The sequence below is a fragment of the Myodes glareolus genome, chromosome 4, assembly GCF_982192425.1.
Source record: "Myodes glareolus chromosome 4, mMyoGla1.1, whole genome shotgun sequence".
Taxonomy (NCBI): domain Eukaryota; kingdom Metazoa; phylum Chordata; class Mammalia; order Rodentia; family Cricetidae; genus Myodes; species Myodes glareolus.
In genome coordinates, this window is record NC_142029.1 from 62,828,883 (window position 1) to 62,847,083 (window position 18,201).

The following is an 18,201-nucleotide window of genomic DNA, read 5'->3' on the forward strand; positions in this document are numbered from 1 at the left end:
CCCTAAGTTCCCATCTTTCCCCAGAAGTCCCACCTATCCTCTCCTAGCTATTGGCCATTCCGCTCTTTATTAAACCAATCAGAAGGTGCCTTGGCAGAGACACATCTTCACAGTATATAAAAAGTTTACTCCACAACAAAACTCACCATCCTCCTGCCTCAGCTTTCTGAGTGCTGCGATTATAGGTCCACACAGCTTCTTCTTTTCTTTCAATCTTCTTAGTTAGGGTTTTTATTGCTGTGAAAGGACACCATAATCTTGGCAACTCTTACAAAGAAAACATTTAATTGGGGTGTCACGTGCTTACAGTTTCAGAGATTCAGTCCGTTTACATCATGCCTGGGAGCATGGTGGCATACAGGCGGATGTGATGCTGGAGCTGAGAATGCTACATCTTGCAGGCAACAGGAAGTCAACTGAAAGTCACACTGAGGGAAGCTAGAGCAAAAGAGACCTCAAAGCCTCCTACCTCAAAGCCTGCTTCCTCCGACAAGGCTGCACCACCTAATAGTGCCACTCCCTTTGGGGACTTTTTTTAAAAAAACCACCATACTTTCTTTTTTTTATTTTTTATTTTATTTACCTTTTTTATTTGCTTGTTTTTTGAAACAGGATTTCTCTGGGTAGCACTGGCTGTCTTGAAACTCACTCTGTAGACCAGGCTGGCCTCAAACTCACAGACATCCACCTGCTTCTGCCTCCCAAGTTCTGGGATTAAAGGTGCGTGCTACCTCCACCTGGTCCCTCTGTATGTGTGTGTGTGTCTGGATGTTTTGCCAGCATGTATGTCTGTACTAGACTTTTTCTTTTGGGTCTCTAACCAGCTCCCAAATCTTGACACAGACTTATTACTAGTTTTGAATGCTCAGTCTAGCTGAGGCACATTTCTGGCTAGCTCTTTTATCTTAAATTGACCAGTTTCTCTTTACCTGTCTTTTGCCTTGGGGCTTATTGCATTTCTTACTTCTGTATATCTTACCTTCACTGCTTCTCAATGGCTGGCTAGTTGGCTCCTTGTCCTGCGTGTGTCTCTCCCCCTTCTCTCATTCTTCCTCCCTCTCAAGCCTAGATTTCTTTTCCAATTTATTCTCTCTGCCCGCCAGCTCTGCCAATCTTTCTCCTGCCTAGCTATTGGCCCATCAGCTCTTATTTGACCAATCAGGTGCCTTAGGCAGCCAAGGTAAAACAGATGCAACACATCTTCACACAATTAAACTCACATCCTTTCATTGTTAAACTAATGCAGCAGAAACTAAAGTAACACACCTTTATACAACTAAAGTAACATTCTGCAACATAAACAAACATAACAACTCTTTGCCCAGTTAAAATAATATCCCACAACATATGTCTGTATGCCACATCTGTGCCTGGTACTCATGGAGATCAAAAAAAATGGTATGGGATCTCCTGGGACTAAAGATGGTTGTGAGCTGCCATGTGGATGCTGGGAACCTAGCCCAGGTCCTCTGGAAGGGCTGCTCATGCTCCTAACTGCTGAGCCATCTCTCCAGCACCTTCCCGTAGCTCCTTCTACCTCCTTTGAGAGGCTGCAGAATTAATTGCCCCTTCTTCAGACTCAATGATTCCCGGATGACTTCATTGGACTTTTTACCCTGCAGGGGCAATAGTCACAATCAGTTATTTCAAAAACTGTTGTTTTTAGTATTTAGTTAATTAAAACACATAGACTGGAGGTATGTGTGAAAATTAGAATATTTCCTAAGTATAGGATACTAAATATTTAAACCTTTCATTTATTTTTCTCTGCATAGTATCATGTGGGGTATAACTTTATATCTTAATCAAATAAGACTTTTTTTTTCAGTGCCTCTAGTTTGAGCCTAGATCCAGGCAAGCACGTTACCAGTAACCCATTTCCCATTCCTTTACTTTTTTTTTTTTTTGAGGCAGTGTCCTTACTCTGTCACCTAGGTTCTGATTCAGACATAGATCTGTGTGGTGCAGTCCCCGCAGTAGCCCGCAACACCACAACGATGTGTCTGCGTCTTTCCAAAGAATCAAAGGAATAAAGCCGCACATACAGGTACTAGGAGGCTGGAGCCCCCGACTCACAGCCATTGTTACAGTCCCCTCAGCCTGCCATAGAATAGCATGTGAGTCAAGTCACATGACAGCCTGCCGCTGCATAGAATCCTCTTAACTGAGGTGTCACTGTATGCTTTTCACCCCCACCTCAGTTACCCCCCCCCCCCCGCCAGACAGAGTTTCTCTGTGTTACAGCCCTGGCTCTACTGAAACTCACTCTGTAGACCAGACTGGCCTTGAACTCACAGAGTTGAACTCACCTGCCTCTGCCTCCCAAGTGCTGGGATTAAAGGTGTGTGCTACCACCGCTCGGCCAACCTCGGTCCTTTTAAGTAGGCCATTGCTCGTAGCTTGGTGCGTATCATTTCAAGTCGGAAGTTTTTTGGCAACCTTTAACATTTTTTTAAAACTATATTTTCTTATCTTGTGGTGAGCTTGGGACACACGTACCAGTGTGTGTGTGTGTGTGTGTGTGTGTGTGTGTGTGTGTGTGTGTAGGTCAGAAGACAATTTGAGGGTGTCAGCTCTTTCCTGATTAGTTTACATAACTTACGTTAAAATATGATTGCTGTAATGATATATTTATTTTATAGCTAGATTCATCACCAGAGCAACTGTTTCCTTATACATTCTTTTTTTAAAAAAAAAAACAATATTATTTCAGTTTACATACCAATCCTAGTTCCCTCTTCCTCCCTTCCTCCCACTCCCCACATTTCCCTTCCCCACCCCGCAGCCACTCCTCAAAGAGGGTAAGGCCTCCCATGGAAAGTCAACAAAATCTGGCTCATCACTTTTTTTTTTTTTAATCAAGGCCCTGCCTCTATATCTAGGCTGAGCAAAGTATCCCTCCAAAGAGAATAGGCTCCAGAAAGCCAGTTCATGCACTAGGGATAAATCTTGGTCCCACTACCAGTGGCCCCACAAGTGGCCCAAACCACAAAACTGTCACCCACTAATTCTTTTTTTAAATAACTAACAAATTTGTCCTTTATTTTTATTTTTTTAATTTATTAGATTTATAAAAAAAAATCAATCTAAGTTCCCAGTCCCTCCCCTCCTCCCATTCCCTCCACACACCCTCCTACCCCACCCCCTCCAATCCACAGAGAGGGTAAAGCACATTGCTTTGTGGAAGGCCCAAGGCCCTCCCTACTATAACTAGACGGAGCAAGGTATACATCCAAAGAGAATAGGTTCCAAAAAGCCAGTACATGCAGTAGGGATAAATCCTGGTGCCACTGCCAGTGGCCCCTCAGTCTGCCCCAGCCATGCAACTGTCAACCACATTCAGAGGAACTAGTTTGGTCCTATGCTTGTTCCTTCCCAGTCTGGCTGGAATTGGTGAACTCCCATTAGCTCAGGTAAACTGTTTCAGTGGGTGAACCCATCATGGTCTTGACTTCTTTGCTCATATTCTCATTCCTCCCACTCTTCAACTGGACTTTGGCAACTCAAGTGCTCCGATGTGGATCTCTGCCTGTTTCCATCAGTTGCTGGACAAAGGTTCTATGATGATATTTAAGATATTCATCAGTCTGACTACAGGGCAAATCAAGATTGGCCCCCCCACTCCTCTATTGCTTAGGGTCTTATCTGGAGTCAGCTTTGTAGATTCCTGGGAATTTCTCTAAGGCCAGGTTTCTGCTAATCCTATAATGGCTCCACAATTAAGATATCTCTTACTTTGCTCTCATCTCTGTCCTTCCTCCATCCCTCAAGTTCTCAACGCTCCTCTTCCCCTTCTACCCTCCCTTCTTCCCCCCACCCCCATACTCCCAATTTTGTCAGGCAATCTTCTCTGTTTCCAATTTCCAGGTTAGATCTATATATGTTTTTCTTTGGGTTCACCTTATTACTTAGCTTCTCTAGGATCATGAACTATAGGCTCAATATCCTTTGTTTATAGCTAGTATCCACTTATGAGTGAGTATATACCATATTCATCTTTTTTGGGTCTGGGTTACCTCATTCAGGATAGTGTTTTCTAATTCCATTCATTTGCATGCAAAATTCAAGATGCCATTTTTTTAACCACTGAGAAGTGCTCTAATGTGTAAATATGTTACATTTTCTTTATACATTCTTTGGTTGAGGGGCATCTATGTTGTTTCCAGATTGTGGTTATTACAAATAATGCTGTTATGAACATAGTTGAACAAATGCCTTTGTAGTGTGATTGAGCATCCTTTGGGTATATGCCCAAGAGTTGTATTGCTGGATCCTGAGGTAGGTTGATTCCCAATTTTCTGAGAAACCGCCATACTGATTTCCAAAGTAGTTGTACAAGTTTGCATTCCCACCAGCAATGGACGGGTGTTCCCCTTACTCCACATCCTTTCCAGCATAAGCTATCATTGGTGATTTTGATCTTAGCCATTCTTACAGGTGTAAGATGGTATCTCAAGAGTTGTTTTGATTTGCACTTCCCTGATGACTAAGGATGTTCAACATTTCCTTAAGTATCTTTGGCCATTTGAGATCATTCTGTTGAGAATTCCCTGTTTAATTCTATGCCCCATTTTTAATTGGGTTATTTAAAATTTTAATGTCTAATTTCTTGAGTTCTTTGTATATTTTGGAGATCGGTCCTTTGTCTGATGTGGGGTTGGTAAAGATCTTTTCCCATTCAGTAGGCTGCTTTTTTGTTTAATTGACTGTGTCCTTTGCTTTACAGAAGCTTCTCAGTTTCAGGAGGTCCCATTTATTTATTGTTGCTCTCAGTGTCTGTGCTACTGGGGTTATATTTAGGAAGTAGTCTCCTGTGCCCATGCATTGAAGACTACTTCCCACTTTCTCTTTTATTAGGTTCAGTGTGGTCAGATTTATATTGAGGTCTTTAATCCATTTGGACTTGAGTTTTGTGCATAGTGGTAGATATAGATCTATTTTCATTCTTCTACATGTTGACATCCAGTTATGCCAGCACCATTTGTTGAAGATATTTTCTTTTTTCCATTGTATAATTTTAGCTTCTTTGTCAAAAATCAGGTGTTCTAGGTACGTGGACTAATCTCCGGGTCTTAAATTCAATTCCATTGGTCAACCTCTCTGTATTTATGCCAATACATGTTTTAAATACTGTAGCTCCGTAATAGAACTTGATTTCAGGGATGGTGATGCCTCCGGAAGTTCCTTTATTGTACAGGATTGTTTTGGCTATCCTGGGTTTTTTGTTTTTCCATATGAAGCTGATTATTGTTCTTTCAAGGTCTGTGAAAAATAGTGTTGGGGTTTTGATGGGGATTGCATTGAATCTATAGATTGTTTTTGGTAGGATTGCCATTTTTACTATGTTGATCCTTCCTATCCAAGAGCATGGAAGATCCTTCCATTTTCTGATATCTTCTTCAATTTCTTTCTTCAAAGACTTAAAGTTCTTGTCAAATAGGTCTTTCACTTCCTTGGTTAGTGTTACCCCAAGATATTTTATGTTATTTGTGGCTATTGTGAAAGGTGATGTTTCTCTGATTTCTTTCTCAGCTTCTTTATCATTTGTGTATATGAGGGCTACTGATTTTTTTTTTGAGTTGATCTTATATCCTGCCACATCACTGAAGGTATTATCAGCTGTAGGAGTTCTCTGGTAGAGTTTTTGGGGTCACTTGTATATATTATCATATCATCTGCAAATAATGAAAATTTGACGTCTTCCTTTCAATTTGTATGCCCTTGATCTCCTTTTTTTGTCTTATTGCTATTGCTAAAACTTCAAGAACTATGTTGAAGAGATATGGAGAAAGTGAACAGCTTTGTCTTGTTCCTGATTATAGTGGAATCTCTTTGAGTTTCTCTCCATTTAATTTAATGTTGGCTATCAGCTTGCTGTATATTACTTTTATTATATTTAGATATGTTCCTGTATCCCTGATCTGTCCAGGACCTTTATCGTGAAGGGGTGTTGAATTTTGTCAAATGCTTTTTCAGCATCTAATGAAATGATCATATGGTTTTTTTCTTTACGTTTATTTATATGATGGATTACATTGATAGGTTTTTGTATGTGGAACCAGCCCTGCATCTCTGGATGAAGCTGACCTGATCATGGTAGATAATTTTTTTGATGTGTTCTTGGACTTGGTTTACCAGTATTTTATTGAGTATTTTTGCATTGATATTCATAAGTGAGATTGGTCTTTAATTCTCTTTCTTGGTTGAGTCCTTGTGTGGTTTTGGTATCAGGGTAACTATAGCTTCATAAAAAGAGTTTGGAAATGTTCCTTTTGTTTCTATTATGTGGTACACTTTGAGGAGTATAGGTATCAGCTCTTCTTGGAAGTACTGGTAGAATTGTGCACTAAGACCATCTGGCCTTGGACTTTTTTTGGTTGGAAAGTTTTTGATGACAACTTCTATTTCCTTGCAGTTTATAGATTTATTTAAATTACTCACCTTGTCTTGATTTAATTTTAGTATATGATATCTATCTAAAAAATTGTCCATTTCTTTTACATTTTCCAATTTTGTGGAGTTCAGGTTTTTTGTAGTATGACCTAATGGTTCTCTGAATTTCCTCGGTGTCTGTTGTTATGTCCCCTTGTCATATAATAATCAAAATACAAAACATACACAATAAAGAAAGATTATTGAGAGCTGTAAAGGAAAAAGGTCACCTATTTGACTTTTTTTTCTTGGTTTTCTTGGTTTTCTTTAAGGGATTTATTAATTTCTTCCTATTTTTTGTTTATCTTTTCCTCCATTTCTTTAAGGGAGTTTTTCATTTCCTCTTTAAAGGTCTTCATCATTTTCATAAAGTCACATTTAAAGTCGTTTTCTTTGCTTTTTCTGGGTTAGGATGATCAAGTCTTCCTGTGGTGTGACCACTGGGTTCTGTTGTTACCATGTTGCTTTTTAGGTTGTTGGAGGAATTCTTGGGTTGGCACCTACCCATCTCTTCCTTCAAATGAGGTTGCAGGTGCATAGGCAAGTTTGGGGGCAGGGTTGGGCTAGTAGTTTGTAGGGGCCCCACCCACTAATTATCAAAATATAATTAATCATTAGAATTTCTTTTTTACCACAATTCCTCCAGTTGAAAAGTTTCAGCTATGCTGCATCTGTCTCTTAGAAGAGATGTCAGGGCAGAGCACGGGAGGATTGGCAGCCCTCAGTAGAGCCAGAGGCCTTGGCTCTAGACAATTGCGACTGGTTGGCTTTCATAAATGCGATGTGCCACTGTGGGAAAGGACTAAACTATGACCTCATGTTGCACGTTGATGGAAATGCGATTGTTGAATGTTCTAAGTCCTCTGCCTCCTTACTCTGTTTGCTTTCCTTGCAATGTGTCAGAGGCCTGTGTGCATCTTGTTGCAGAGTCGGGTCATCGCAGTGCTGGACTGGGAGCTTTCGACCTTCGGCCACCCTTTGACGGACTTAGCCCATCTGTCCTTGTTTTACTTTTGGCCCAGGACACTGCCCATGCCAAATGGAGGCTTTCCCATTCAAGAGAACACAGGTACAGAGGAGCAGCTACCTACAGTGCTTTTCATATTAATCCTCTTTATTGCTGTTGGAGTTGAAAGACATAAGTTTCTTGCAGTTTTATGAGGATTTTGAGCATTAAAACTGTCTCTAATTCATCTCGCTGATTTTCTGAACCTAACATTTCACTTTTCATAATCTATGGCAGTACACATTTTTTGTATGCTATTTAGGGAATCAGTATTAAGAACAGGCTTATTGGTGTCTGTGTTTGCATTACAAGCCATAGTGTATCTTCTGTGCTATGTTATGATGTTCTGAAGTGTTCACCGTGGCATTGTTTTTAAAGTTTATGCTGTGTGCTCTTTTTTATAGGAATACCATTGATGGAAGAACTGATTTCAATATATTGCCGTTGCAGGGGAATTGATCCTAATCTTCCTAACTGGAATTTCTTTATAGCCCTTTCTTTTTTCAAATTGGCTGGAATCGCGCAGGTAATTATTTGAAGCAAGTGTTTAACCATTTCTTACTGATGAACTGTGAACAATGTTTTCTGGTTCTGGTTTTTAGGCCACTGTGCTTTTCCAAAAAGACACGAGTCAGATATGAGTAACACATAAATTTAGATTACAAAAAGAGACTTCAGTGGGAGGAAAACTTGAGGCTCACCTGTGCCGTGGCTTTTTTGAAGAGCAAACAGGAGGGACAGTGAAAGAAGTCTTATGACGATACCATAGGGAGAAACACATGGGAGCAAGGGCCATTGTGAGTGTCTGCTGTAAAAGCAAGCTAAAAGTCTGTGTTGAAGATGCAAAGTCTTCTTCCCTTGCTTAGTCTGGGAACCACCCATGGCACCACCTCTTTCTAGAAATGTACTCACAAACACCCAGAAGTGTGTTCCCATGGTGATTCTAAACTGAGTCAGCCTGACAGTGAAGTTGAGCGTCTCGTAGAAGAAGTGCTGTGTTATGTCAGAAGTACAGATGTGGAGAGTTGTGAAAAAGCTGATTGGCATTCTCTGACACTGCTCAAATTGGGATCAAAAACGATATTAAACATCTCACCGCCTTCTCCTTGGTTTTAGCGTTTGACTTTCGACAGCTCTGAAGGGAAAGCAGTGCTCATTATCAGTCACACGTCTGCCTAGATTAGTGTCAGATCTACGTGATACGAGTGTGACTCAACTCTGAGACACAGTCACCTCCGCATGTGAGTTTGCAGGTCTGGTTGACATCTCTGGCTCAGTGGGTTTAGCCCATCACGTGGAGGACAAGCTGGAAAGACTAACTGGATAGTCGAGGCCATTTTCAATACATTTTAATTGTCCTGTGTTAATTTACTTGTAGGGAGTCTATAGTAGATACCTCTTGGGAAACAATTCATCTGAGGATAGCTTTCTGATGGCCAATATTGTGCAGCCCCTGGCAGAAACCGGATTACAACTCTCAAAAAGGTAAGGAAAACAGAGTCTTTTGGTAACTCAGTTTATAGCCTCTGTTAGCTGGGTCTCATACATTCCCAGAAAACCAGGAGACAGCCTAGGGACTTCATTCTTTACTTAAATAGTTATTGGATATGGGAAGGTTAAAACTTTAAGGAAATGGAAAATTATATCTCTGCCCAGACTAGAGCTGCTATTGCCAATCAGGATAATGTTCTAATAAATCCCTGTATACCTAAAAATAAACTGACCTAAAAATATAAATAAAATGCCCATATTTCCTTGCCAAATTGGATGTATAACCTTTTAAGTATGTAGTAACAAGGCAGAATTCAACAACAATAAACCCAAAATATGGCATCTTGTCCTTAGGATATTTTTGGTTAGCTGGGGAGATTCTGCCTTGTTTTAAGAAACATATAATAATGCCTTTGGTCATCTTTGTAACCTCCTGGGTTTTGTTTGTTTGTTTTTCTTTTGCCAAGAACGTTGAGTACTGTGCTGCCACGGGCCAATCCTAAGAGCCAGCTGTTTGCCCAGAGCAGGCGAGGCCAGGAGGTTCTTACTAAGGTGAAGCAGTTCATGAGGCAGCACGTCTTCCCTGCTGAAAAGGTAGGGTATCAAAGGGTGTCAGCGAGTCCTAGCTCCTGGTGGGCAGACGGCCCTCCATTTTCCACAGCCCTTAGAGCTGAGCTCTGCAGACACTTAGAGCTGAAATATGCCCAGGGTGTGCACATACATCTATGGGAGTAAAATGAGGCCAGAGGGAACAGGCAGTGGGGGCATGAAGATAAGAAGTAGAACGTTACATCTGGGTGCTTTTTGCTGAGGCTGTTTTGTTATTTTAAATCTGGATGATTTGAGAGTTTGAGAACTGTAGTCTCCCCAAATAAACATGAACTTGATCTTTGGCCTGTCATTTCAAACCACACCAGTCCTACCCTTTCTTTCACCATAAGCTATTGCTGCAGGGGGTCACATTGAAGTTCATGGGTTGTAGTGAAGCAACATCCGTTCAGTGAAGAAGGATGTACTGGACCCTTGTGACAGACTGGACACCTGGGGCAGCTAAAGGCAGACAGAGCTTATGACCTTATGGAGAGATAGGCGGTAAGAGAGGACATGCACCGTGAAGGAAAGGGAGAAGGGAGAAGCACTTTTGAGAGCATGTGAGAGACGGGTGCGTGTGAGAGCGCAGTGGGAGGGCTTGGCTCTAGTCCATGTCTGCTGTGTTTGGTGGCCTCGTGCTGGTTAGTTTGTGTGGCCTAGAAGTGCAACAGCAAATCTCATTGTAGCTACCTGTGATTCTGGGGTTCCAGACTGGACTGGCAGAGTCAAATGGGGAGCTCCAAAGAACAGGCTTCTCCCAGCAGTGCTCAGGACTAAGATGTGTTTTTAGGGACATCAGTGTTATGAGTTATATGAGCAATTGTATTGGCAAATATCTGGAGATGAACATTTAGCATAGACTGGGATATAGTTTCTTCAAAAATACTGAAGTATTAATCCTAAAATTGTCACCTCTCACATCCGGTGACATGGAATACTCTGTGTTCTCCCTAGTGTCTGTCCAATCTTGAATTTTAAAATTAAACTTCTGTGTATCAAAAGGGGACAACCACCCATTTAATTCAAGATAGTAGTTGGAATTCACCATTCCCCTTCCTCAAATAAAATCTAATTAAACTTTTAGGACAATTAAATAATAGGGCGATGGACTAAATCAGTGAGAGCAAAAGAGGGGTACAGCAGGGAAAACAGTGGTTATATAGAAAAGTAGATCAGCATAGAGGAAGAGACATCTTGAAAGAACTTTGGAATGAAAGTGGGCTTTTTCCTTAGCGGTGAGATAGGTGATTGGCTGATGAGGAGAGCAAGGGGCAGAGAGAAATCAAGGCGCTTGAAGTCTTACCCAGTTTCCAGGACTGATCCCTGAACCACACCCAGCAGGAGTATTTGTCCCAAACCCAAGTCTAGAACACTACTTGGAAACAACAGAACCCTTCATGTTTTACAGAAGCCAGGGCTTCAACAGGAAGGTTGGTGAGCTAGAGCAGCACCCTCTATTGTTAGGCGTTTTGTTTGTTTTGTGCAATTTGGACGGGGATCCCAGCTCACATATCAGTTCATCTAATCCTACGTGCTCACACTGAAACAAAGTCTGTCTGCTGCTTGCCCGTGCCTGCCACTGGCCTGTGATCCTAAAGGCAAGTCCAGATGCGCAGAGGGAAGCAAAGGGTTTTCTCTTTCGCTGGTAAATGTGAGCAGGTGCTCCAGGGACCCTGCAGCAGGGAAGGGAGGGGTCAGAGAATGGTTGTGGTGCCTCTGAACTCAGTGCCATTCAGCTGCTAAAATATGTGTTAAAAAAATTCACAGTAAAAATAAAAACAAATAAAACCCAGGCAGGCTGTAAAAAGAGAAGTTTGCCCGAGCTTGTGTGGCAAGGAAGCCACTTTGGTGTTGGCGGAGCCCGCAGATTGTGTTCCTGCATCTGATGGTGCGCACGACTTCTACATCCAAACACGTGTGCCAACGTGTATGCTTTATCCTATAGAAAACTGAACAGTGCTAAGCCCCAGATGTAGGATATACACATCTGGAATCATTTGTAGAAAAGTAGATAGCTTTTCTAAAAATAAAAGGGAGAAAACCCTAAATTTTACTCAATGTTGTTACAACTGAGTTGCCAAACCTAAATAGTCATGTCTAGAAAATAAGATTGTATCATAAACTGTAGCAGCATTTTACTATCATGTATCTTTAGCTTCTAAAGCTCTTTATTTGGCTACTAGAATTACTTTTTCTTTATATTCTTATGTATTTTCCAAAAGGAGAAAAAATAAGGTTGGCAGGACTATTTCTATGACCTTTGGAAACTCCTTGGATAGCCTAAAATGAACACATAACCCATATCTCTGAAAATGTGCCAAGTCGGTTCTTCCTCTTGAAAATCTGTGAAGAACACGTGCATGACAGGAACAAGCAACGCAGTGTAAGGAGCACACACAGGTCACAGTGATAATGTCACCAGTGTTTGAGGAAGTCCCTTCATGGTCGCCAGATGATATGGGTGAACAGAAGGCCCCTTGTGGGGTTCACAGTCTCATTCTTAAAAGAATGAAATAAGAATTAAAAAATGTGTAAGAATAGACTCAGAGGGAAGCTTGGGGGCATTTTTATTAGACTCAGAAAGGAGAACACCCCAGGGCAGTCACATTGTAAATCTCAGCAGCTGCCCAGAGAGAAGAAAAGTCATGCCACAACACTTAAGACAACATAGAAGTCAGCCACATAGTCAGACAGCCACATGGCAGGGAGGAAAATAAGAGCAGAGAAAGGAAACAATGTACCAGAAAAGGCACGCTTAGGTTTGGGCCAGCATCCAAAGAGAAAGAACAGGCAAAGTTGACTCAGAAAGATGGGCAGACCCAGCTGACACTCAGCCATGGCTCAGCTCATGGAGATTTGGGCTAGGGGCAGTTAATTCTGGGAAGGAAAAATATAGTAGTTCATTACAGGAGCAATTAATTATTCCTCCTATCTTTTGAGCATGGCTTCAGATGAAGCCGCCCTCCCGGGGCATGTAAACACAGGTATAATTTGATTTCTCAGAACTGTGTATCATAAAGAGGTAGTCAGAATGGGGACATCATGAATATCTTTCATAATATATTTATTACCAAACACAATAGCATTTACTTTTTATGGCAACTCTAGGAAAAGAAATAAGATGCAACCTTAAACAGGAAACCTGATTTAACTGACTTCGTGACAGACATGACAAGTGCTCTCTCCTGGAGCCTTGGAAAGTGCAGACCTCTGCTTCATAGAGCACTGCACCCCAGACCAGCCTTGCTTCCCCAAGAGGAACATGGTCATCTGGTCGGAAGCAGCACATCTTCAATAACTGGGTGATACACGTGAAAAGTTTTGACAATACCCATGGCCTTTAACCCCGTAATTCTCTTAGCCAAAATGTAAGGAAAGCAGTGATATCTGGACACTGTAAGTATTTATAATTGCATCTCTAGACTGTCAGTAATGGTCACACAGTGTTTTCATTGTACTCTTTCAGTTGAACAAATCAGAGGTTAGCGTTTGGCCCGATAGTGTTACTTAGATTTACCCGTGTTGGTTTTCCTTTTCATTCATTCATTCCTGCAACATAGGTGTTTCTCCTGGAGCCGTGTGCCGTTGCTAAGAGTCGGCTGGGGCTTTTGTTGCTGTTGTTTGATTGATTGATTGATTGATTGATTTTTGAGGGGATAAATAGTACCTTGCCTATCAATATACTTTTATTTTGCCCTAATTCTTTAAAATTTGGTGTTATATTTTAAGACAGGATCTCCCTAGTTATTTATCAGTCTGGCCTCAAATTCATAATCCTCCTGCCTCAGCTTCTAATGTGCTGGGTTATATGTATGTGCCACCACCACCCCCAACCAAAAAAAAAAGTTGGAATATGAATTCTAAGTTGTTAATTACTTTCTCTTGGTAGTTAAAGATATTCACCCATTAATTACTTTTTAACATTATTAATTTGTTTGTTTAGGGTGTGCACACATAGAGGTCAGGTCCTAGGGACTGAGCGCAGGTCATCAGACTGGCCACAAGCTCCCATACCCTCTGAGCCCTCTGTCCTCTCCCATTGATTCAATGTTGCCATGAAAGTAAACACTCAGCCTCCACGAATCTTCTTTAGATCTTCCTTCCAATGGTTTTTCTAAGTGTTCTCAGGCCACTTTTTAGCTCTCCATAGACCGGCGTTAAGCTAACTCTGGAGAATGTGTTAAATGCCTGGAGAGCTTTTAAGGAACAGAAGCCCAGACTCACCAAAGTAATTGTGAAACTGCACACCTGCTCCACTGGACACCGGCTCCATCCGTCCTGGGTCCACAGGGCCTTTGGTCCTACCAGTCTTTGAGAAGTTATGGGTGGTACCATTTTTAAGCTTAGTTGCTAAGGTTTGTGTTTGGGCTGTGGTTTGCCTTGTCAGTTTTACTAGCCCATTGTCGTACTTGTAATTCCTTCCTTTGTTCTTGGAATCTACAGACCACAAATATGCTGTGGTGTGAATGAGAGCATTATCGTTGTTTTGAGGAAGCATGATTGCTTTTGTTGACCGCTGTTTTTGCTGATTCTTGCCTGTGGTGGCTGGTTTCCTGGAGCGATTAGTGATTTGTCAGGGTGGACTGTGGGGTGAAATTTTTTCTAAGGACTTACGTGAGCGATCCTACAATGCTCGTCCCTCCAGGGCCCGTTTTGTTTCTGCCAGGCTGGCAGCTGCTGTTGCCAGAGTATTGTACACTTAATTTAGGCTTGAGGTTTGGGGACTGCACAGACATCCCGTGCTTGAGTGAAGACAGGTTTTTCTTTTCTGTTTTACTGCAAACTGAGAGATGTTTCGGTGTGGGGGATGGGGGGGCATGTCCTCATCCTCTACCTCCAAGGGTACAGATTATTGTGTGTTTCTCTGTTCTATTTGTCCCTCACTTAGGTTTTACCTCTCAACCATCCTGGCTTGGGTGGGATGGAAAGATCCCCATGCTCCCTTCCGCTGTTTCCAGCCCCTGGCCGTATCACCTGTGCCTGCTGATGTGGCCCTTTGAGAGCCTAAGCCAGCCTCTACAGTCTAGAGGGCTGGTTTAGCGCCCTCCTGTCACCCAGAGGGCAGGCTTAGCACCCTCCTGTCACCCAGAGGGCAGGCTTAGCGCCCTCCTGTCACCCAGAGGGCAGGCTTAGTGCCCTCCTGTCACCCAGAGGGCAGGCTTAGCGCCCATCCTGTCACCCAGAGGGCAGGCTTAGCGCCCATCCTATTGCCCAGAGGACTGGTTTAGCGCCCTCCTGTCACCCAGAGGGCTGGTTTAGCGCCCTCCTGTCACCCAGAGGGCAGGCTTAGCGCCCTCCTGTCACCCAGAGGGCAGGCTTAGCGCCTTCCTGCCACTCATCTGAAAGGTGAAGCTGTTTTGTTATTTCCTGTCCAGAACAACTGCACTCTACTTGATAGATCTTTCATTGGTAACATTTCACCCAGCGGGTTTAGCTGAAGGGTTTCTATGCCCACTGGTGTACCATGTTGCTGGAAGCAGAACACGTAAATCTTGGGTATAAGATTATTGCTGTCTAATATTGAGGCAGCATAATTTTTTGAGGAGTAAACAATTGGAATTTTTATTATTCTGCATCTAGTATTAAAAAGAAACATTACTAACCAGGGCGATGACATCAGAACCTGTAATCCCAGTGCGAAGACAGCTGATGTAGAATTTCCAGTTCCGGCCCAGCCTTGGCTACATAGCATGACCCTGTCTCGGAAAACTACACACACACCACATCACGCATGACATTGTTCATTTCGTATTAACTTGGCCTAATCTTTTTCCTTTCACTGTCTTAAGGAAATAGCAGAATACTATGCTCAAAATGGAAACGCAGAGAAAAAGTGGGGACACCCCTTAGTGATTGAAAAACTAAAGGTAAGAGAGACAAGAAAGCACTCAACACCAAGAAATGCACATGTGAGGATTTGTGAGGGGGCGGGGAGGGAAAGGGAAGGGGAGGGGCAGGGGAGGGGAAAGGAGGGAATGGAAGGGAAGAGAAGGGAAAAGAGGACCCGCTATCAACGTTGAGCTACTTGGGATCCTAACTGTGGTTCTGATGAAGAGAGCCTCTTTATACTGCTCCTTGCTGTCAATCACTGAAGTGAAATGAAGCCAGAGCAGGGCCGTGAGATGCGGAGGCTGGGCTGTAGCTTCGTGCATGCAAGGCCCTGGGTTTGTCTAGCAAGGAACAGGGACAAAGCAGGATGTTTGTCCAGTGTGTTGTCAAGTCACACTTGATGTTTTCAGTTCTTCCCAGCAGCACATGTGAGGAGCTGCAGCACACAGCACGTTTGGCAGAGTTACGCTCGCTGTGTGTGGGGGCGGTTGTACTCATTCTGATTGAATGAGAAGCACCAAAGTATGCAAAGTTAGTTTTAGAGCCAAATCTAAGGAATCCTGGAAAGCAAGACATTTCCTTAATTATTAAAAAAAACTACTGCCTTAATGAGTTAGTACCATCTTGATTTAACATAGTATAGAATACAATGAAATAACTTCATAAATGTTTTTAAATTTCAAAAAACACATTAACAAAATATTTATTTAAAGATAAGATACTTTATTTGACATTTTTTGATCACTTGTCCATCCCCTTGACAGGAAATGGCCAAAGCAGAGGGCCTGTGGAACTTGTTCTTGCCGGCTGTGAGCGGGCTCAGCCAGTTGGACTATGCCTTGATTGCCGAAGAGACAGGAAAATGTTTCTTTGCTCCAGATGTTTTTAACTGCCAAGCACCAGGTTACTACAAGCAATTTTCTCTGATTGTTTGAACAGTGTTTAAAATATCTTTTTTATAAGGAAATTTTCCTCTACAAAGTCATTTATTTACAGATTTTTGCCATAATTTCACAGCTACTCTGAATGCAATATAAAGTGGATTGAAGTTCTCAGTGGTCTGTCATTTCAATCAGTATCATTACGTTAAGAGTGCCAGTAGACGAAAGTAGCCGCCAAGAGAAGTGGCTATATAAACACCCACTTCCTGACCGGGGCTGGGTGTTTCTACGGCTAGTTGGAAGGGACAGGCATTCCAGGGATCTTTGTTAATCCCCAATCTCTCCATCCTGCAAAGCTCTTTCTCCCAAAAGGCTGCCTTTGTTTCTGCCAGGGGCTTGCAGCTGTCGTTGCCAGCACACTGTAAATTTAATTGGCAGGATATCCTATCATTCCCATGCTCACGGGTCCTCGGGGCTGCCTTTATTCCCAGGGCTGCCTTTATTGTGTGAGTTGGTGCTAAGGCTCTCCCAGAAGGGTTAGTGCCATGTCGAGCAGACAGAAGGACTGCGTCAGTGTAGTGGATTTCTGAGAGAAGGGTCCAGGTCTAACCAAGTGGCTCTGTGACAGACTTTGATTTGTTTGCCTGTGAAATTCAAGATAATTCTTAGGCTTCTGGTAATGATGCTTTTCCCTGGCGTGGTTTCCCTTCTGTCTATACCAGTTTATCACATGACTGTTGTCCTCCACTGTAATCCTGTCAAGAGGCTATTGTAAGAGAAATGTGTCCTCGCTGTCTGAAGATCTTATCCTGAATCTACAATGCTGTTAGGACACACTGCACATGCTGTGTGATTTTACAGAACAGGAATTGAACTGCTAATGCTGACGCTCAATGCTCTTCTTCCTGCTCTTGCTAATAATACATAATTTATTTGCAACTCAATGTGTAGCATATATAGTTGCACACATAGGTTTGTAGTTGACTAGACAAATATCCCTCTGTGTTGCTGAAACACAGGACCCATGAAACCCGTTTTCCTTACTACACATAACATTCAGATATTTTCTAGACCTAGCGTATTCTGTGTTGTCATGTTTTTGTTTTTATTTGGTTTCTTTTTCAAAATTTATTTGTATTTTGTGTGCATTAGTGTTTTGCCTGCATGTATGTCTGTGTGGGGGTGTCGGATCCCCTGGAACTGGAGTTTCAGACAGTTGTGAGCTGCCATGTGGTTGCTGGAAATTGAACCTGGGTCCTCTGGAAGAGACACCAGCGTTCTTAACCTCTGAGCCATCTCTCTAACCCCCTTGTCATTGTGATCTGAGGCTCTGAGTCAACCCAAGAAGACACAGAGGTTACTGAAAGGCAAGATTTAATGCAGGGCAGTACAAGAGAAGGGGACATGGGGAGGGGCCTGATCCATCAGGGCTGCAGAACAGAGGAGAACTGACTGTGACCCCGGGTGCCAGTTGAAGCGAATATTTAAGCACAAAAATCACAGACATTTTTTTTGCCAAGGTACAGTTACAGTTTTCACCAACCAGGTTAGGGCTTCCTGGTGTGTTCCATCATTGGAACCACATACACTGCAGGCCTTTCAGTCCAACTCGTCAGATTCATTTGTGCTTTCTGTTGTTAGGAACAGCGTAATAGTTTAAAGAACTAAGGTGCATAACAAACCATTTCCATTGTTTAGGGAGGAGCTTGGTCAGTCATTGGAAGGTTCCCAGTTTCACTAGGGCTTGGGAACCGAACTTTGGTTCACCCTACAGGTAAAGTGGAGTCTGAAGTCAAAATGGCAGTACTTAGGACAAGGTGCTTTTTTTTGGCCTGTTCCCAACATCACATTTTTAGAGTATGTTAGCCATATTCTGTTAAGTAGATGTGTGGCACAATATGGGTCATACATTGCGTGCCTTTAGGCTGTGGGAAGCTGGCTCGCTGCTCTGCTGTGGCGGCTCCATTTCAC

The 18,201-nt window shown here is 42.5% G+C and overlaps 1 protein-coding gene across 1 annotated transcript in view; it reads left to right on the forward strand.

The window, feature by feature from the left end:
• Positions 1-18,201, forward strand: part of Acad11 (acyl-CoA dehydrogenase family member 11) — an 81,683-nt gene that overhangs the window by 21,323 nt on the left and 42,159 nt on the right. Inside the window, exons 6-11 of the mRNA XM_087905499.1 lie at positions 7,360-7,501; positions 7,843-7,964; positions 8,817-8,923; positions 9,397-9,523; positions 15,310-15,387; positions 16,114-16,252. Of these exons, the coding sequence (XP_087761625.1) occupies positions 7,360-7,501; positions 7,843-7,964; positions 8,817-8,923; positions 9,397-9,523; positions 15,310-15,387; positions 16,114-16,252 (715 nt within the window). The remainder of the gene's footprint in view (positions 1-7,359; positions 7,502-7,842; positions 7,965-8,816; positions 8,924-9,396; positions 9,524-15,309; positions 15,388-16,113; positions 16,253-18,201) is intronic.